This window comes from Rhinoraja longicauda, chromosome 2 (assembly GCF_053455715.1).
Source record: "Rhinoraja longicauda isolate Sanriku21f chromosome 2, sRhiLon1.1, whole genome shotgun sequence".
Taxonomy (NCBI): Eukaryota; Metazoa; Chordata; class Chondrichthyes; order Rajiformes; family Arhynchobatidae; genus Rhinoraja; species Rhinoraja longicauda.
In genome coordinates this window covers 110513765-110535068 of record NC_135954.1, presented here as the reverse complement: position 1 = coordinate 110535068, position 21304 = coordinate 110513765, and the positions used below count along the sequence as shown (strand labels likewise).

The 21304-nt window shown below is 46.4% G+C and overlaps 1 protein-coding gene across 3 annotated transcripts in view; it reads left to right on the top strand.

The window, feature by feature from the left end:
* hsf1 (heat shock transcription factor 1) overlaps window positions 1-8415 on the top strand; it is an 83217-nt gene extending 74802 nt beyond the window's left edge. For all 3 annotated transcript variants that reach the window (XM_078429693.1, XM_078429702.1, XM_078429689.1), the window contains 3 exons: window positions 713-778; window positions 5284-5350; window positions 7635-8415. In XM_078429693.1, the coding sequence (XP_078285819.1) occupies window positions 713-778; window positions 5284-5350; window positions 7635-7846 (345 nt within the window). In that variant the 3' untranslated portion in view covers window positions 7847-8415. The remainder of the gene's footprint in view (window positions 1-712; window positions 779-5283; window positions 5351-7634) is intronic.
* The last annotated feature ends 12889 nt before the right edge of the window (window positions 8416-21304 follow it).

Here is a 21304-nt window from a genome sequence, read left to right as displayed (position 1 = left end):
ACAACAGTAGTATTCTTGTGCTTCTACTCAACAGTGGTATACTTGTGCTTTCAACCACCTAATATCCAATGATTAGAATCTTTTAAATATGTCACAGTTCTCAGTTCAGGATACAAGATGACCAGAACCTTGGGAATCCTACCACTTCTTGTTTTGCTCTTCATGACAGATAGTTTGCACAATTCCATGCCGCAAGGTTATGTCAACGTTCAAATGTAACTCAAGGATAAACAGAATTTCACTGATCTGATTATTTAGCTGAACAAACTGATTATTTTAAAAATGTTTTCTCTGATTAGACTGAAGGTGCCACAGTAACTCATTACATAGTTATTAATACATTAATAATTTCTCTCATTGTTGCTATTGGGACCACTGATTATAAAAGTATATTTTATCGTTCATTAACTACAGATTCTCTAGGATTCCAATAAATATTGTGTCAATTGGAAGCTAACGACTACATTCTGTGGTTAATGGACTACCGCTCTCCCTACCCCACAAGCACCTTCACCAGTCCTCCAACATGAAGGACTGCAGCGAGTCCTTCACGAGTGTGATTAGCGATGGACAAAAAAATGCTTTTATTGCCAGCAATCCCCATATTCTATGTCTTTTTTTAAAAAGAAAGTCAAATTAGGAATTAATTATTCGTTTTCATTGACTTGATGGCACTATATAAATCCCTTACCTATTGGTCTCCTGTCTGCAGCTGTTCAGCCCGTCACTGTCTGCTGTCGATCTGAATTTGCCAGATGTGGAAGGTAACCTTGCTGCAGTAAGTAACCAGCAGTTTGGTTCGCTTTGTGCTGAAATAAAGAGGGGGAGTAGGCTGCACTGTAGTGTGGGATGGCGGGTTCCAACCTTCATTAGAACCTCGCTGCTTAATGTTTGCCTCTGTGTGTGTGTGTTTGTTTGTTTGTTTAATTACTTACATTGGATGAATGTGGGCTCCACTGTCAGTTTAGGTTAAACTTACCAAGAATCTTACCACAGCTTACCAAGAATCTCTCAATTTTTGCCTTAAACAGTGTTCCAAGGACGCACAAGCCCCTGAGAGAGAAGTTTCCTACCATATTTTTGCGATCGTAGTTCTTGATTCTCCAACAAGAGGACACGTCCTTTCCACATCCAGTCCTAGATGCCACAGGATCTTGCATGCTTCAGTTAGGCTCCTCGCACTCTTCCAAACCCCAGCTGACACAGGCCTCACCGCCACGTACATGTTCAAAGCAGTGATCCAGTAAACCTACTCTGAACTGGAGGCCAATGGTCTCAGAAATGCCCCATACAACTGAACCATTAACTCCCTATCTTTGAGTTCCCATCCCCCAGCAATAAACAATAATTCTTCCATAGCTTTCCCCAGTTACATGCTATAACAACATACTGGTCTTTTGCAAATAATAGTCCGGGACATCCAGATCCCTGTGCATCTCAGAGTTCGACAATCTCTCACCAATTAGAAACTTGGTTTTATTTTTTCTTGGCCAAAAAGACAGTTTCTTATTTTCCCATTTTATGACCCACTTGCCAGATCTTTTCCTACTCACTTAACCTATCCGATCCTGCGCAAAATATTTCCCTACCAATCTTTGTGACATCAGCAACTTTAGCAGCCATGTTTTCAGTGTCTCCGTCCAAATCACGTGTAAATTGTAAAAAGGTGAGGCCCTGCACACCCATCGCTATGCACACCGCGTTACATCCGGAAAAAGATCCGTTAATGTTTATTGCTTGAGAGACACGAGAGACTGTAGATGCTGGGGTCTGGAGCTGGAGGAACTAACGCAGGGTTTCAAACTGAAATGTCAACCTCCACAGGAGGTTATGCCTCCACAGATGCTGCTCGACTCACTGAGTTCCTCCAGCTTTTGCACATATTTAGTTTATAGACAATAGGTGCAGGAGTAGGCCATTCGGCCCTTCGAGCCAGCACCGCCATTCAATGTGATCATGGCTGATCATTCTCAATCAGTACCCCGTTCCTGCCTTCTCCCCATACACCCTGATTCCGCTATCCTTAAGAGCTCTATCTAGCTCTCTCTTGAATGCATTCAGAGAATTGGCCTCCACTGCCTTCTGAGGCAGAGAATTCCACAGATTCACAACTCTCTGACTGAATTTTTTTTTTCTCATCTCCGTTCTAAATGGCCTACCCCTTATTCTTAAACTGTGGCCCTTGGTTCTGGACTCCCCCAATTTTGGGAACATGTTTCCTGCCTCTAACGTGTCTGTTAGCTGTCCAATCTCCTATCCGTTCCAATATGTCCAATATATCATGAGCTTTTATTTTTTTGCAATAGCGTTTGATGTATTCTGGAAATCTTAGTGCATCCACAGTTTTCTCTTTATTCACAGTACATGAGATTTCTTCAAACCTAATTTTCCAAGTTACTCAACAAAACCCATGTTGATTAAGATGAAATCCTTAAAGTGGCCTGCTCTAACATCTGTAATAATAATTTGTCATTCTTCCCTGTGACAAGATGTAAAGCTAACTGCTTACTACTTTAAATAATTGTGAAAATAAGCTATTGTCCTATATAATGGAATCTTCCCTGAATCTTAAGACATTTTGGAAAACTAAAAGAAACACATGACAAGCAGCAAGATCCTAAGATTAGGTTTAAAGGTGGTGCAGCCAGATAGAGTCAGAGAGTGATACAGTGTGGAAACAAGCCCTTTGGCTGGCCCAACTTGCCCACACCAGCCAACATGTCTCAGCTACACTAGTCCCACCTGCCCACGTTTGATCCATATCCCTCCAAACCTGCCCTATCTATGTACCTGTCTAACTGTTTCTTAAACGTTGGGATAGTCCCAGCCTCAACTACCTCCTCTGGTAGCTTGTTCCATACACCCACCACCCTTTGTGTGAAAAAGTTATCCCTCAGATTCCTATTAAATCTTTTCCCCTTCACCTTAAACCAATGGTCCTCAATTCACCTCTCGGCAAGAGACTCTGCAATTTTGCACATCCATCTTCACTATCTACAAAACCACCCTTTATTGTATCATCTGCAAACTTGCTAATATTGCCCACCATTCGAACTATGAGGCACATCACAAGCCTCCAGTTCGAGAAGCAACCTTCCACCATCACCCTCTGCTTCCTCCTACGAAGCCAATTTTCTATCCATTGAGCTATCTCTCCTTGGATCCCATGTGATCTAACCTTCCAGAGCTGCCTACCTTGCAGAACCTTGTCAAATGCTTTGCTGAAGTCCATGTATACAACATTAACAACCCTGCTTTCATTGACCTTCTTGGTCACATCTTCAAAAAACTCAATCAGATTTGTGAGACACGACCATGCTACAAAACCATGCTAACTGTCCCTAATCACTCCTTGTCTGTCTAAATGCCTGTATTTCCTATCCCTCAGAATACTCTCTAGTAACTATCTAACTACAGATGTTACGCTCAATGGCCTATAGTTCCCAGCATTTTCCCTGCACCCCTTCTTGAATTGAGGCACAACATTTGCCTCCCTCCAGTCTTCCGGCACCTCTAATATTGGCGGCACGGTGGCGCAGCGGTAGAGTTGCTGCCTTACAGCGAATGCAGCGCCGGAGACTCAGGTTCGATCCTGACTACGGGCGCCGTCTGTATGGAGTTTGTACGTTCTCCCCGTGACCTGCGTGGGTTTTCTCCGAGATCTTCGGTTTCCTCCCACACTCCAAAGACGTACGGGTATGTAGGTTCATTGGCTGGGCAAATGTAAAAATTGTCCCTAGTGGGTGTAGGATAGTGTTAGTGTGCAGGGATCGCTGGGCGGCGCGGACCCGGTGGACCGAAGGGCCTGTTTCTGCGCTGTATCTCTAAATCTAAATCTCTCCTGAATTTAAAGACGACTCGTAACTCTACACTAGGCTTCCGCAATTTCCTCTAGTTTCCCACAATGTCCTTGGATATATCTGATCAGGCCCTGGAGAGTTGTCTACCTTCATACATGACAGTACCTTCAGCACCTCTTCGACCATAACACTGACTGCTCTCAAGACACTTCATTGACTGTCCCAAGTTCCTCCGTCCTCCTGTCTTTCTGCTCGGTAAATACAGAGGAGAAATACTCATTGAGGACCTTGCCCATCTCCTGTGGCTCCACACAGAATTGACCGCTTTGATTCCTGAGGGGTCCCAGATGAGCTGCTGCCTCAATGGATCTCCATGGACCTGGGTTCAATCCTCAAGTGGCGTCAGGGCAGGATTTCTTCAACTCCCCTGCATTTCCCAATATATCACTTCTAGTAAATGGTGAGCAGTAGAATTTGGGGGATGTTTGGGAGAAGCTGAGGGAAGATCTGATAAAATTAATAAAATTAAGTGAAACACGGATAGGGCCGGCAGTCTGATCCATTTTCCCAGATGGAAATATCAAAGACTAGAGGGCTTCGCTTTTAAGGCACAGAGAGAGGATGTTAACTCCTTTGTGCAGGGCAAATTTATTTTACACAGGATGGTAGGTGACAGTGGGGAGTTGATGGAAGAAGATACCATAATGATGCTAAAGAGGCATTTAGACAGGCAGATGAACAGGCAGGGATTGGAGGGATATGGATAGATTGGATTAATTTGGCATTATGTTTGGCACAGTCATTGTGGGCCAAAGAGCCTATTCCTGTGCTGTACTGTTCTATGTTCTATAATAAAATATGATTGGATTTGTGTAAGATTAGCATAAACCGGGTGCTTAGTCAGTGTACACTTGGCAGGTGAAGGGCTTTTTTCCCCAAACTGTAACACTCTGTCTGTAACTCTAAGGTCCATAAGATCCAGGGACTTGACAGCCTGCAGGTCCAACAATTTGTGCGGAATGAGCAATTTGTAATGGGCCAGGCACGGGCAAATGGGACGAGCTTAGATGGGGCATCTGCTTGTTTCCATGCAACATAACCTATGTGCTCCCCACCATCCAAGCACTGTGCTTACTGTTTTCATCTCGAACCTGGACATTGGTGCTTCAAAGACATGTTCCTAGATTGCACTCAACGGCAGTCCCAACAGCCCAAGACAATCAGGACACAAAGTGACCACATAATGCAGCACCAAGAAGTCACAAACATCAGCGTCTTGTTGGGGATTGGTGCCCTCAGTGTAACTTCACATCGAAGAGAGTAGACCTACCCCAGCCTTGTTGCTATTGTCTGTGAACATGAACTTTTGAAGTACCTTTTAAAGTACCATGAGCTCCGACAATAAGGAGAGGTATCTAAGGATTTGACAAAATAATTTAGTCCATGTTACCCACATATCTTTTTTTACTAATCCCCTTGACAGATGCAGGATCTTTTGGGCTCACAGGAACAGAAATGTTTGGAGACACAGTCAAACACGGCAGATACAGGTAACGTAAAGACCGATAAACCTTATGGGTCAGCAGAAAGTACAACTTCCCATTATTATTTTTTTAACCAAAAAATATATTTATTCAAGTATTTACAATACTATTTACAATACTAAATAATTCAAAGCAAAACCCACCACCATAGTACAAGTAAATCAAGTATTCTTAAATAACTATTTCACAATCCTTACTGAGGTTGCATTCCGCTCCCGTGGTGCCCAGCGGTCCTGGAAATCCCCCAGGGTGCCGGTGGACAGCACGTAGTCCCTCTCTGGAACCTCCCAGGCATGGACGTAACCCCGGAAAAGTGGCAGGCAGCTGGCTCGGGCAGAGCTCTCTTTCGCCTGGTGCCGAGACTTCCCATTATTTGCCCGTTTTCTTCCCAAAGAACTCTGCAGCATCAGATTTAAACATCCACTGAAAGTCTAAACAAGTTAGTATTTAAATAAGGGACAAGGCGAGTTCCCAGAAAGCCAGGCTGAGATCGTAACCAGTCCGTCTGCTTTTTGTTTGCACTGATTGTGGAATCGATCTTGATGGGTACTTTGTACTTCTCTATCAGTAGTCCACCGCTTAAACTTTGATGTTTTCACCTGCTGAACCTGCAGGAAATTAAAATTGATAAGAATTAAAATCCCACCTTTTTTTTCAATTGAAATTTTGTTTTATTGCAATGCAGGATTACCGATTTGGCTCTAAAACTTTGTTACTTAGGATTCATGTTTTTATAAGAACGAATAACTGTACGGGCTTTTTTGTTTATCTAAACCAAACAAAGTCTCATTTTAAAGTCTAATCTGGAATATAATGCAGCAGCGCTGGCAGCACCCATTTGAATTACATGTCCAAATCCGAGCATGATCCATTTCTGGTTTGTGCGTTCTGTTTACATATCCCATCTACAGTCACGGGGAGAAGGCAGGAGAATGGGGTTAACGGGAAAATAGATCAATCATGCTTGAATGGCGGAGAAGGCTCGATGGGCCGAGTGGCCTAATTCTTCTCATGTGTCTTATGACCATTTTAAAATCTGTCTGTCTGGCAAATCTAAGATGAACAACAGGGATTTGGAGGTACAGTGCGGGATTTGAATGGATGATAAACACTTGCTTGCTGGGCTCTTTATGTGCTCTGCTAGTATTTTACAACAGAAGAGGATGGAAATAGTGATCTCAGGGCAGACATCAGGAGCAGTTCATAAAGCATATCAAGTCAACTCCACCATGCACCATCCATTATCCCTCTCTCACAAGTCCCTCCAATCCCTATTCTATGGGGTTGTGCATTCCAAACCTTTTGAAACCTCCTGGTGCAGAAATTCCATTCTGCTCCCCTGCACCCCACCACCATCTTGCCTCAATCATAAATGCCTGGCATCCACCCTCCTACTCCCTCCCCCCAGCCGTGCTGAGAGGAAACTTGGACTCTCTGCCATTTCAGCATCTACCCTGACGGGCCCTTGGAAAACACAAGCTGATCTAGAAAACAGCACGAAAGGCTCAGTCTGTTAACTTAGATTCTAGCAATAATCAAAGGGTTGAGGCTGGCTTTATCTTCAGTCTAAACGTTACCTTGATGCAATGGGTGCTGCTGTTAGTAAAGTCCACACTTGACCATCCAACCTCAGTCAGGATTTGGTTACTTTGCGGATCCTGCCAGGTCTTGATGTGGCCAAAACACTTGGCACAGCATTGTCTGGAGTACAATTCTCCCAGTGCCCTGATCAACCGGTCACCCTCAACTAAGACCATCAGAAACAGAGTAACCAACGCTGAAGATGTGGAGCAAAGGAGGGTAAAGGAATTCCAATGACTTTGAATCCTTTAGAGCACCTGACCCTTCAGAGAAGTCACGGCCAACGCACATTTGTTTGTTGGAGGAAGCTTGTTGGAGGATGGTAGGGCAAAGCTCTTCCTCATGTCCTCACTTCTCCAGAGATGAACATCTGAGAAGGCTAAAAATAAGGAACTGTAGATGCTGGTTTATTAAAAAAACACATAAAGTGCTGGAGAAACTCAGCGGGTCAGGCAACATCTCTGGAGAACAACAGATGCTGCCTGACCAGCTGAGTTATTCCAGCACTTTGCGTCATATTTATGAGAGGAGGCTGCCTTGGTTGTCTTGCCGTGGAGTGCCTGAGAACGTCACTATCCGTAGTTGCTTGCAGTGCTTGTTTTCAGAAGCCATTCATTCCCAATCTTCCCCGTCCCCCTTCATCTGTTGACCATCTGTGTCTGTCTGCGCTGTGCAGTAACTGGTGTTTTGTGCTCCCTCTTTTGTGCAGGCAAACAGGTTGTGCAGTACAGTGCGCCCCCTCTGCTGCTGCTGGACACCAACTCCAACGACGCAGGAGACCTCCCCGTCTTATTCGACGCCGGAGATTCTCCGTTCTTCCCGCCGGATGAGAGCCTGAGCCCGGAGCTCTCCGACAACGACCCACTCTCCCTCACATCAAGCACCAACCTGACACACACAAAGGATCCTTACATCTCCTAACCATAGGAGCAACCCTCTCTCCCACCCCACCCCCGTCCGTCCTCCTCATCCTCCTCCCCAAACATGCTCGTTCGGGCCACCGCTTTCTGCCGCAGGAAAGGATGCAGTACAAAAGAGTGAAACAGTATCTTTCAATATTTAATTTTGACGACCAGTTTGTGTTACTAACCTGAAATTCTCGTGGCAGGAACAGCCCAGCTACTGTGACAGAGAGTATCATAGGGTTCCTCCTCCTGTTACCTGTGGGAAGGGCAAGATGATTGATTGCTATAGTCTTGTTCCTCAACACCTCCCACCTGCCAGCCCACCCCATGCACCACCCTCCCCTTGGGAGACGGAGAGCAGTTACACCTCTATCGTAACAGCTCCGGGTTCTGTCTGAGAAGATTACAAAACCGCTCTGATTTTCATCCTGTGTGAGGGGAGAATAATTCTTGATACCTTGTTTAATTTACTTCTGTGCTGCCCCTCCTCTCCACCCCTTCCCTCCCAAAACCCTTCCTCCACCTTGCCTCCATGGTCTTTGTTTTTTTTTTGTATATTTACACGTTAATCCAGTTGCTGATTACTGAAGATGTATTTTTGATTCATATATTATTAAAAAAAAAGTTTTTAAAAAAGACAAGTTAATATTCCAGCTTGTACTGAAGCCTGTGATGCCGTGGTAGAAAGGTGGTTTATTTTTTTATATACATTATATTTTGGAAGCTTGTAAAAGGGTTTTGTGAAGAATCAGAAATTGGAATGGGGAGGCTGTGGGAATCTGTAATCATGACTTGTTAACCTATGCACATCTCCATTTCTCACTCTCAAACACATGCACAAACTCCACCACAGTGGAGATAACTCAACCTACTGAACTCAACTTGATGGTAGGAAAGAAAACTGCAGATGCTGGTTTAAATCGAAGGTAGATACAAAATGCTGGAGTAACTCAGCGGGTCAGGCAGCATCTCTGGAGAGAAGGAATGGGTGACGTTTCAGGTCGAGACTTCTTCAGACTGATGGCAGGACAAAGATAGGATGTAGTCGGATTTCCCGGTGGCTCAGCACTTCAACTCCCCCTCCCATTCCCAATCTGACCTTTCTGTCCTGGGCCTCCTCCATTGTCAGAGTGAGGCCCAGTGCAAATTGGAGGAACGGCACCTCATATTTCGCTTGGGTAGTTTACACCCCTGCGGTATGAATATTGACTTCTCTAACTTCAGATAGTCCCTGCTTTCCCTCTCTATCCCCCCTCCCTTCCCAGTTCTCCCACTAGTCTTCCTGTCTCTGCCTACATTCTATCTTTGTCCCGCCCACTCCCCTGACATCAGTCTGAAGAAGGGTCTCGGCCTGAAACGTCACCCATTCCTTCTCTCCAGAGATGCTGCCTGTCCCGCTGAGTTACTCCAGCATTTTGTGTCAATCTTTGAACCCAACTTGATGTTCTTTCCAGCACTAGGTTAGTTCAAGGGAGTGAAGGGGTGTGTCTACCAGTATTTTAAATGCTTTTTATTAGATCTTGGTGCTTACAATTAGAAAGCACACTCTCATCTGATATCCCCCCCCCCCAGCAATTGGAAGGGAGTGTAATCTTTCAGATAAGCTGCTGGCCCTGCTTAGGTAGCTGCAGAGGAGCATAAGAGGCATTTGACAAAGAACCTTTCTTGTAAATATCCTGGCTGAAATTTCCCCTGCCCCTAGCTATCATTAAAACAGATGATTGATCCTTTGTTGCCGGGTTTGATGGAGCTAACGTTGAGCAATTGGCAGCCAAGTTTGGCCATTCCCTCGAGATTGAGGGTGGCATGCTTCTACTCCAGACTTTGCCACCGTGGGCCAGAAGAAGCTCGACAGGATGGGTGAGTTTCAGGGAGGTTTTGCACTTCCTCTGTTTTTGGTCGTCCTCCATTGAAGATACTTGAAGTATTCAGTGCCCTCCAGTTGCTCCTTTGTTCAGTCCCAGGCCAAGAATAAATCAGTGAAGACACTATATTTTCTTTTTCTAAGAAAGTTTGGAAAACAATCCTTGAAGTGTTTTCTGCCTTGCAAATCTTTTGTATGAGAGCGCTCAGAGTGCCTGTTTTGAGAGTTTGGTGTCAGTGTGGGCAGTGTGGTGCTCCCATTGCAGCTGGCTCAGCTTAAGTAGAGCCTTTATGCAGGTGACTTGGCCTGGAAGAAGATCCTGGTATTAGTTTGCTTGCTCTACCAATAGATTTGTCTGCTAAACATCAGCTGCATTAGCCAACTTGTCTATAGGCTGCCAGAACTTTTGGGGCAATGTGAAAGGCTAGATACAAGAGTGCTCTGTCCCTTGCTACTGCACTGAGCTTCCATTGCTGGTTGAAGTGCGTACATAGAAAATAGGTACAGGAGTAGGCCATTCGGCCGTTCAAGCCAGCTCCGCCATTCAATATGATCGTGGCTGATCATCCAAAATCAGTACCCCGTTCCTGCTTTCTCCCCATATCCTTTGATTCTGTTAGCCCTAAGAGCTATATCTAACTCTCATGAAAACATCCACTGCCTTCTGTGGCAGAGAATTCCACAGATTCACAACTCTGGGTGAAAATGTTTTTCTCATCTCAGTCCTAACTGGCCTACCCCTTATTCTTACACTGTGACGCCTGGTTCTGGACTCCCCCCAACATCGGGAACATGTTTCCTGCATCTAGCCTGTCCAATCCCTTAAGAATTGTATATGTTTCAATAAGATCCCCTCTCATCCTTCTAAATTCCAGTGAATACAAGCCTAGTCGACCCATTCTTTCACCATATGTCGGTCCCAGTTAGAATTTAACTGTACGCGGTTCAGTTGACAAGGAATCAGTCAAGAAAGGCTTTGGATGCTGAGGGTTTGCGCCCTTCCTCAACCCTGATGTCACCCTTTGGTCCTAACAACATGAAACCATGAGCGGTTTAGCAAAGAAATGAAGTGCTCCTTCGAAAGAGCTCATGTTGTAAATGCTGTTCTCATAGCCAAAAGTGTCCTAATAGTACACGTAGAATGCCAAAGCTGTATTTATGTATTGTCTACAACTCTTTCTCTTTCATCCACCTGCTGCTTTTCCTGACTTCTGAATGCTTCAGGGGTGGTCCATTTGTTGTCCTGAGATTGCAGTGAGGCATGGATCTCAGTCTGGAAGACGCAGTGGTGAACCTACTTGGCCTTTCATGGCAGTCTGGTAGCATGTATGATCATTTTGTTTCATCTCAGGCTGGAGCTCAGGTTTTCACAACTTTGTGTTATTTTCCAGGTTGTCACTATTTAATATAAGGTCATAGACCCAGAGGTAAAGCCTACTATTGAATGAAATCTAAAATATGTGAAACTGTCCAAAAGAGACCAGTGTTGGGGAAGGAGCTGGAGTATGAGAAGGGTGAGGACAAAAGCAGCTTGAAATTGGAGTCCCTTTTTCGTCTTAACGGGTTGTCAAAGAGTCCTGGTTGGGTGGGGATGCCAACAAGAAGGGCACATTAAATATTTGAGGGACTTTTGGTGTGTGGGGTAAGAGTGCAAAGGGGTTATGGATACCTGCGTGCCACAGAGCCAGTGGTCTTGTGGCAGAAAGGCAGCAAACATCTGGGGAGTTGTTGGGAGTTATTTCATTGGAATTTGAGCTGAATGACCAGTGATTGACAGCAATGCCCTCAGTGGTGAAAAGGGAAACAATGTCAGGATGTAATGTTGGTCCCTAATTAATCTTGAGAGCAGCCTCATTGTACAGCTGTTACACCAAATTCCAGGATTTTAATCCACCACAATGAAGGAACCGTGATATATTCGCCAAAACTAGACTTTTGATTTCGAGTGGATCAGTCCCAGGCCAAGAATAAATCACTGACGACAGTGATTTTTTCTAAGAAAGTTTGGAAAACAATCTTTGAAGTGTTTTCTGCCTAGCAAATCTTTTGTATGAGAGCGCTCAGAGTGCCTGTTTTGAGAGTTTGGTGTCAGGTGGGCAGTGTGGTGCTCCCATTGCAGCTGGCTCAGCTTAAGTAGAGCCTTTATGCAGGTGACGTTGGCCTGGAAGAAGATCTTGGTATTTCCGCATCTGATACGACAACCTTCTGGTTAGTCGGGGTTGTTGTCAAAGAAGCTTTAGAAATTGTTGCAGTTCATCCAGAAGGTGGAGAGTTGAATGTTTGAATTGGTGGAGGGATGCCAATCAGGTGGGTACAACTTTACAGATATGTTGATCTTCCTGGGGGGTGTCGCAGCTGCACTCATCCAGGCATGGAAAGAATTCCACCACAATCCTAATTTTTCCCTTGTAGGTAATAAAACTTAGGAGAGGTGGAGCGAAGTCACTCTGAGTATATCCAGCCACTTTCCTGTTTGTTTGGCTGCAGTGCATATGTGGCTGGTCCACTTTCTGGGTGAAGGTGTTTACCAGTTGCTTATGGTGGTAACTCGACAATGGTAATGTCAAGATAAAAGGGTTATGCTCTCTTGGTAGAGTTGATCATTGCCTGGTGTTTGCTGGGGGCCTCTTTCTCAAATGTTGTCTAGTTTTAGGCATAGAATGCCTCATTATCAGGAGCATTGCAAATGGAGCTGAGCGTCATCAATAGATTTCTGCACTTCCGAGCTCAAGATGGTGGGAAACCTCTAGATGAAGCAGGCAGAGGACAGCTCCTTACAAGGTATGACTTCTGCCATGTTATCCTCATTCACCCAGAGGTGTTGCCAGCCTTTGCCTTCCAGGATGTGTTGGGCCTTAAAGTTGCAGATGAGGGGAGGGTATGCACTTCAGGTGATGGCCCATAGTGCCTGATGGATGCCTGCACCTGTTCTGAACAGATGCCTGTGCATCTGAGTGCATCTTACGGTTGTTTTGAAATTGTATTTTCTCAGAGGTGTTTGCTGTGCCATTTCAGAGTCTGAAGTCACATCTAGGCCAGTGCCTAACTCAATCTGCACCTGCTGCTGTGGCAGGAGCAAAGTAGAGGGAGATACATAACTCTATCCAACTATCTTGTCCCCGCTGTGGGAATGTGTGACAGAACATGTGTGGAGGGAACCTTTCCCCTGTCTTAACTTTTTCTGTCCCTGCCCCAGGAGAAGGGAGGGGAAAGGTTTACAGACATGACAGTGTAGAGGGAGCTTTGCACCTAGGGTTGCCAACTGTCCCGTATTAGCCGGGACATCCCGTAATTTGGGCTAAATTGGTTTGTCCCGTCCAAGACCGCCCTTGGTCCGTATTAGGCCCGGACGGTGCTGTAGGCCCGGGTGCTGTCTAAAGGAGGTTGCTTAGCAACCCTCCTCCTGGCCCGGGCGGCCACCATTGGTGGAGCGAGCGCACGTGGCCGCTGGCTGGGTGAGGTCACGTGGGACGTGGGCTGTGACGTCACCCTTTGTCCCTTATTTGGGAGTGAGGAAGTTGGCAACCCTATTTGCACCATATCTATCTAATCCATTCTCTCCCCGCCCCTGGGGAGGATTGTGTGGTTGCTGACAAAACAGTGTAGAGAGAGTTTCACTTTGTAATCTAACCTGCTGTCCCTGCTCTGGAAGTGTCTGAAGGAACAGTTTGAGGGAAGTTTATTGTATCCAACAATAAATTTGTGGGCATAACTTCTGAGACAAGCTTTTTATCCCAGACTTATATATTTAATGAACTGAAATTTAAATTGCACAGTGGAATAAGCACTTTGTTTTTCAAACATTTGTTCCGGGGTTCAGACTGTTGACTGTTTGGTCGAATTAAGAAAGCAAATGTTTTTTTAACTCCTGATCCAGAAGATGTAATTTCTGCCTCTGTGGCCTGCCCTCTGGGGAGGCATTCCAGTTCCGTGTTGTAGGAAGGACACCTTGTGGTTTCCAGGGCCTGAGGAACCAGTGGAAACATCCCTGTGAAGCTTTGAGGAAAGGACTGAAGGAAAATCAGGATTCCTTTTTACAGAAGAGGGGTGCGATGAGGGTAGGGTTGCCAACTATCTCACTCCCAAATAAGGGGCAAGGTGACGTCACCGCCCCACGTGACCTCACCCAGCCAGCGGCCACGTGCTTCCGCTCCACCAATGGCGGCTGCCTGGGCCGGGAGGCGGGTGGCTATGCAACCTCCGTTAGGCGGAACCCGGGCCTCCGGCCCTACACTGTCCGGACCTACACTGTCCGGGCCTACAGTGTCTGGGCCTGCAGTGTCCGGGCCTACAGTGTCCGGGCCTACAGCGCTCCCCGGGCCTACAGGCCCCCTGGGCCTAATATGGGACAAGGGCGGCCACATCCGGGACAAACCAACTTAGCCCAAAATACGGGATGTTACGGATAATACGGGACAGTTGGCAACCCTAGATGAGGGCAAGCCATCTGCAGTTCAGAGCAATCTGCTGGCACTGGGGCCTTCCATATTAAGTGTTAGTAACTGGCTGCTGGTGTTCATTGTAGTACATCCCCTTCCACCGCTGATCCTGGGCACTCATTGCACTTACTCTGTCCAGGGAATAATCCACCCTACTCCTGGCTCACACCAGTGCAGAGGACTAATGGTTTACCTGCTGCGTTAAATCTGCATGTGAATTCATGTCTGGTCAGGCTTCAACTCCCAGGTACTAGTGATGGGCCAGCGATTAAAGATATTATCATGTCGCCAGTTCTCCCCCTTCACCCCCTTGAGCTCTGCCTTCCTCAGTTGCAGTTTTAAACTTCCTCTGAATGTTGTTCCATTGTTGGTGTTGATGACTAGATTCCAGCACCATGACCACTGGTGGTCCCCTGTCTGATATTAACTCGCATGAAATGGAAGAAGGTTGGTATGTCATTGCAGCAGACCATTAGGAAAGATAGACACACAGTGCTGGAGTAGCTCAGCGGGACAGGCAGCATCTCTGGAGAGAAGGAATGGGTGATGTTTCGGGTTGAGACCCTTCTTCAGACTGGAAAGACAGAAAATAACGCTGGTCTTTGGTTGCGAGGGGCTTGGATTATGAGAGTAAGGAAGACCTCCATGGTTGAGCAGGGTTTGGTGAGACCTTGGCTGCGTACAATTTTGGTCTCCTTTGGTATCCTTATCTCAGAAGTAGCTCAACAAAGGTTCAACGTGCATACTGATATCTTGAACAATACACAAAGTGCTGGAGTAACTCAGTGGGTCAGACAGCATCTGTGGAGGGAATGGATAGGCAATGTTTCAGGTCGGGACGCTACCCAAGAGAGGAGGATAATATTCTTCAAAGTAGGCACTCTTTGAGGAGATTTTGCAGTGGAATAGTAACTGCAGATGCTGGGATCTTGAATAATACACAAAGTGCCGGAGGAATTCAGTGGGGCAGGCAGCATCTGTGGAGGGAATGGACAGGCACCGATTTGGGTTGGGAAGCTTCCAGTGTTCCAGGAAGCCTTGACCTGAAATGTACCAATCTGTTCCTTTCACAGATGCTGCCTGACCCTCTGGATTCCTCCAGTGTTTTGTTCAATGTACAGAAGTTGAAGTAGGTCGTATAGAAACATTGAAAATAGGTGCAGGAGGAGGCCAATTGGCCCTTCGAGCCATCACCGCCATTCATTGTGATCATAATAATAATAATAATAATGCATTTTATTTATATAGCGCTTTTCATATACTCAAAGACGCTTTACAGAGATTTAGAGAACATAGGGAAATGAATAAATAGATAAATAAGTAAATAAGTAAACGAACAGAGAAAGGAGACAGAAGGTGAGGTGACCTTCAGTGGTTGAAGGCAGTACTGAACAGGTGAGACTTCAGCGATGTTTTGAATGTGGTGAGTGTGGAGGAGTCTCTAACGGTTTGGGGTAGTGAGTTCCATAGGGTGGGAGCAGCGATGGAGAAAGCCCTGTCCCCCCAGGATCTGAGTTTGGTCCGGATGGCTGATCATCTACAATCAGTAACCCGTGCCTGCCTTCTCCCCATCCCCTTTGATTCCGCTAGCCCCCAGAGCTCTATCTAACTCTCCCTTAAATTTATTTAGTGAATTGGCCTCCACTGCCTTCTGTGGCAGAGAATTCCACAAATTCACAACTCTGGGTGAAAAAGTTTTTTCTCAACTCAGTTTTAAATGGCCTCCCCTTTATTCTTAGACGGTGGCCCCCTGGTTCTGGTCCTTCAATGCCCTGCCATCTAGTATCTAGTAAAACTGAGATGAGAAAAAACTTTTTCACCCAGAGTTTTGAATTTGTGGAATTCTCTGCCACAGAGGGCAGTGGAGGCCAATTCACTGGATAAATTTAAAAGAGAGTTAGATAGAGCTCCAGGGACTAGAGGAATCAAGGGGGATGGGGAGAAGGCAGGCACAGGTTACTGATTGTGGATGATCAGCCATGATCACAATGAATGGCGGTGCTGGCTCGAAGGGCCAATTGGCCTCCTGCTGCATCTATTGTCTATGTTTCTAGAGTGGATTATTAACCCTTAGTTAATACCCAGATATCTCTTCTCCATTCTTCAGCGCCATAAACCTGATGATGTTTTCATTTTGATTTTTTCTTCTCAGTCCTCTATGGCCATAGGAAGGAAATATGTATGGTTTGATGAAATGTTTGAGAGAGGCGTAGATTCATGTGTGGAGGACTGAGCTTGGACTTTCCCTCTGCCCTAACGACAGGAACAATTGAGAGGAGTCAGCCAGGAGAACACGTCGATCCTGTCCGGCCGCTCCACAAAGTCAAGGCTGCTCTGGTCTTGGCCCGCAGCTCCACTTTTACAACCTGTACGTATATGAATGGGAAGGATTCAGAGAGCTGTGGGCCAAATGCAGGGAAATTAGACTACCCCAGTGTGCCAACTTGGTCGGTGTGGATACGGTGGGCTGAGGAGCCTGTTTCCGTGCTGTACGGCTCTGAAGACTCTTCCCCAAAGCCCTAGACCACCCCCCACCACCCCCCCCACACCAGCAGACATAAAACTTTCATTGGCGACCTATTGATTCGTGGTTCTTAAAATAAATCTAATATGTGGAGCAGACACGGTCTTACATTGGTGATTTTCCAAAATTAGCCACACTGTCAGACACCCACACCCCACAGACACCCACATTCCTACACACCCCACACAGACCATCCATGCACCACATCCTACCTTTTAACACACGACACACAGCGTCACACACCACTGTCTTGGTTTGGTTTCAGTGGCGATTGGCAGATATATGTATCAGACGTTAATAGTCTTCGATATTGTATTTAAATGCTTTAAATCCAAATCCCTTGAGTGAGTAAAGGGACTTTGAAATGTAGATAAATTGTTAGTGCAACTGTTTTATGTGATAATAAAGATGATTTTATATATATATATATATAATCTATCGATAAAGGGGAAAAAATCATAACACACTGCCTGACATTTCTTTGGTCTTTTAATTTAGGATTGTCGATTTTGAATCCTCTGATGCAGAAGGTTACACTCTGCATTGAATTGAATTGAATGCATTTTATTAGCCAAGCATGGATACATACAAGGAATTTGCCTTGGTGCTTTGCTCGCAAGTAACAACACGAACATACAGTGAACAATTAAGAATAAAACATTATAATTTGCACATGTGAAGAATGAAATAAAATACCAAAGCAAAAGGAGGCTACAGACTTTTGGTTGTTGAGTAAAGCTACTGCTAGTGGGAAAAAAAGCTGTTTTTATGTCTGGCTGTGGCTGCTTTGACAGTCCGGAGTTGCCTCGGAATAAATCCAGAGGGATTTATTCACAAAATGCTGGAGTAACTCAGCAGGTCAGGCAGCATCTCAGGAGAGAAGGAATGGGTGATGTTTCGGGTCGAGACCCTTCTTCACACCTTCGACCGGAACTGTCACCCATTCCTTCTCTCCAGAGATGCTGCCTGTCCCGTTGAGTTACTCCAGCATTTTGTGTCTATCTTCGATGTACCAGTTCCCGAAGGGTAGGAAATCCATGCAAAGGAGAAGTCACCAGTTGCCATCCAAGCTCTCCTCCCATTTGGATGAGATGTTCGGAAGGCTCAATGCCAGGTTTAATGGTTCTAGCTGGCACAGTGGCACAGCTGGTAGAGCTGCTGCCACCAGCATCGTTGACTCGCCTTTGATCCTGACCTCGGGTGCTGTCTGTGGACGTGGAGGTTTGCACGATCTCCATGTGGCTGCGTAGATTGTTTCTAGGTGCTCTTGTTTCCTCCGACATCCCAAAGACATGCAGGTTAATTGGCCTCCGTAAATTATTCTTAGTGTAGGTGGGTGGTGAAAAGAATCAGGAGAGTGATAGACATGTTTTTGCTGGAATATAGCAAAATGGGTAGGGAGGGGGGGGGGGGAAATGGATTGTTCTACAGTGGCCAGCATGGACCTGATGGGCCGAATGGTCTTGTGTTTAGAAAGGAACTGTAGATGCTGATATATACTGAAGATAGACACAAAGTGCTGGAGTAACTCAGTGGGTCAGGCAGCATCTCTGGAGAAAAAGAATGGGTGACGTTTCGGATCGGGACACTTTTTCAGTCGGGGAGGGAACTGGAGGTAAGAAAAGGCTTGTGTTGTAATGAGTAAATAAATCTCCTAGTTTAGGAGTACAGCAGATGCGTGTGCTGAGGCCCCGGTTAATATTTATTCCTCAACTACATTCACTGCACAGTGCCTCACAACACCAGACATACACATTCAAGCTCAACCTCGGCTGCTGTCTGTGTGGAGTTTGCACATTCTCCCTGTGACCGCGTGGGTTCCTCCCCCATCCCAAAGATGGGATTATTTTGGAAGTTATCCCAGGAACACATTCTGCCTGCTAAACACAAAGTGCTGGAGGAACTCAGCGGGTCAGGCAGCATCTAATCAGGGTAATGGACAGGTGATGTTCTGGATTGGGGCTCTTTTTTTCTGTTAGTTTTAAAATAGCATTAATTTAAAACACAAACCAAAATATTCAAGATGGCGTCTTCCTTGTCCAGAATCCAGGGAATACATCCACCCTCTCTCTCTCTCAGGCCTGGTTATATTCTCAGAGAGAGGACTGGAGGGCAGCTGCCATGGACAGATCTGGCCCAACACCCTGCTACCTGGACCTGACAACGGCTGCAAGCGACAGGCCCCAGAGAAGATCGATGAGGAGGGCCCCTCTCTTGAACTCTCATCCACCCCTTCGCCAACACCTCCCACCTGCAGCACTGCAAAGATCAGGAACGTGGGGACGAAGGAGAGCCTCTCGGAACATCCACACGGACTGCAACCACTTGCATTCCACGGGACACAGACGTGAGTGGAACCCGGAAGAGGCACGTGGCCTGGGAGTCCTTGAACCTGTGACAGACCCATACTCCAGATCCCCTTTTCAAAGAGTGTAAGGAAATAACTGCAGATGGTGGTACAAATCAAAGGTATTTATTCACAAAAGGCTGGAGTAACTCAGCAGGTCAGGCAGCATCTCGGGAGAGAAGGAATGGGCGACATTTCGGGTCGAGACCCTTCTTCAGACTGGAATGACTACCCTGGTGGAGAGACCAGACCTCCACTGGAGACCTCTAACTACCAATTGGTGTGTCTGGGCAAAAGAGGAGGGTGAGGGGGGGGGGGGGGGGGGGCGGCAGAGGAGAGCGAGGATGTGGACCGAGAGCCTTATCGTTGTGGGTGTTGACGAGACCAGGACCGTCCCTCTCTTCGGTATGGAAAAGCACAGAGAAGATTCCTGAATTACGGCTCAAGGTTGCAGCTAGAGGGGCCAGCGCCCGAGGAGAGTTCCCGGTGCTGAATCCGAAGAGCATTTCAGGGCAAGGGTCAGTTGGATGGTAGTTACTGTGTAGTCCCCTCAACACCCACCATGACAGACCGTTGGCGGAGGCTGTGGCCACAATAGTCAGTGTTGACCGTTACATCCTCCAGATCCAGAAACCCTGGCAGCCAGAACGTCCTCCTCCAGCAGTGCAGTGCGCTCTGACTGGGGGCACCAGTCCCAGGCTCCACCCAGGTCCCTGCAAAGACCGCCAACTCCCTCAGAGTGCAACGATTTTCACCGGGAACAGTGTGTCATAGAACGGCACAGCACAGGAACAGGCCCTTCGGCCCACAATGTCCACGACGAATATGGTACTGTTAAACTAATCTCCGCCTGCATGTGATCCATACCCTTCCATTTTCTGCATGTCCATGTGCCTATCCAGAAGCCTCTTAGATGCCACTATCGTATCTGCCTCCACCATCACCACTTGGCAGCGCTCCACCACTCTGTAAACAAAAATTACCCCACACATCTCCTTTAAACTTTGCCATATTGACCTTATGTCCTCTAGTCTTTGTCATTTCCACCCTGGGGAAAAGCTTCTCTCTATAGTATCCATGCCTCTCATAATTTTATATACTTCTATCAGGTCTCCCCTCAACCTCCAATACTGCAGAGAAAACAATCCAAATTTGCCCAGACTCTCCTTACAGCTAATGCTCTCTAACACAGGCAGCGGAGCTGGCTCGAAGGACTGAATGGTCTACTCCTGCACCTATTGTCTATTGTCATTCTGGTAAACAAATAGAGGAAATCTAATTGAAGATGAAATGCCAATGAACCCGTGGTTGGTTAGCTTGCCAAATTAGCCAAGTGACAATACATAATGAGGAGAGAAGGAATGGGTGACGTTTCGGGTCGAGACCCTTCTTCAGACTGAAGAAGGGTCTCGACCCGAAACGTCACCCATTCCTTCTCTCCTGAGATGCTGCCTGACCTGCTGAGTTACTCCAGCATTTTGTGAAATAAATACCTTCGATTTTGTACCAGCATCTGCAGTTATTTTCTTACAATACATAATGAGGAAAGTTTTTAAAACTTTTTGCACATCTTGTGCACCCTCTCCAAAGCCTCCATATCCTTTCTGTAATGGGGTGAGCAGAACAGCACAACTGTCTTCGTTCTGCGGGCAGTGCTCCATTAGGCTCAGCATCACTGGTGCAAAACCATCCTGAATATACTCTACATAGGGCCCAAAAATGGAGAGTCACAGCCTGCGCAAGGAAGGACACCAGTGACTGACCACCCCCCTTGAGCTGCAGGCTCGCGCTATCCTTGATCGATCGGATCTTACTGGCTTCTTTTTTAGAGATACAGCGCAGAAACAGGCCCTTCGGCCCACCGGGTCCGCGCCGCCCAGCGATCCCGGCACACTAACACTATCCTACACCCACACTAGGGACAATTTTTACATTTGCCCAGCCAATTAACCTACAAACCTATACGTCTTTGGAGTGTGGGAGGAAACCGAAGATCTCGGAGAAAACCCACGCAGGTCACGGGGAGAACGTACAAACTCCGTACAGACGGCGCCCGTAGTCAGGATCGAACCTGAGTCTCCGGCGCTGCATTCGCTGTAAGGCAGCGACTCTACCGCTGCGCCACCGTGCCGCTTTATCTTGCACTAAATGTTATTCCCTTATCATGTATCTATCTGTACACTGCGAATGGCTCGATTGTAACCATGTCTCGTCTTTCTGCTGGCTGGTTAGCAACAAAAGCTTTTCACAGTATTGTCACACGTGACAATAAACTGAACTGGTCTTAAATATAAGTGAAG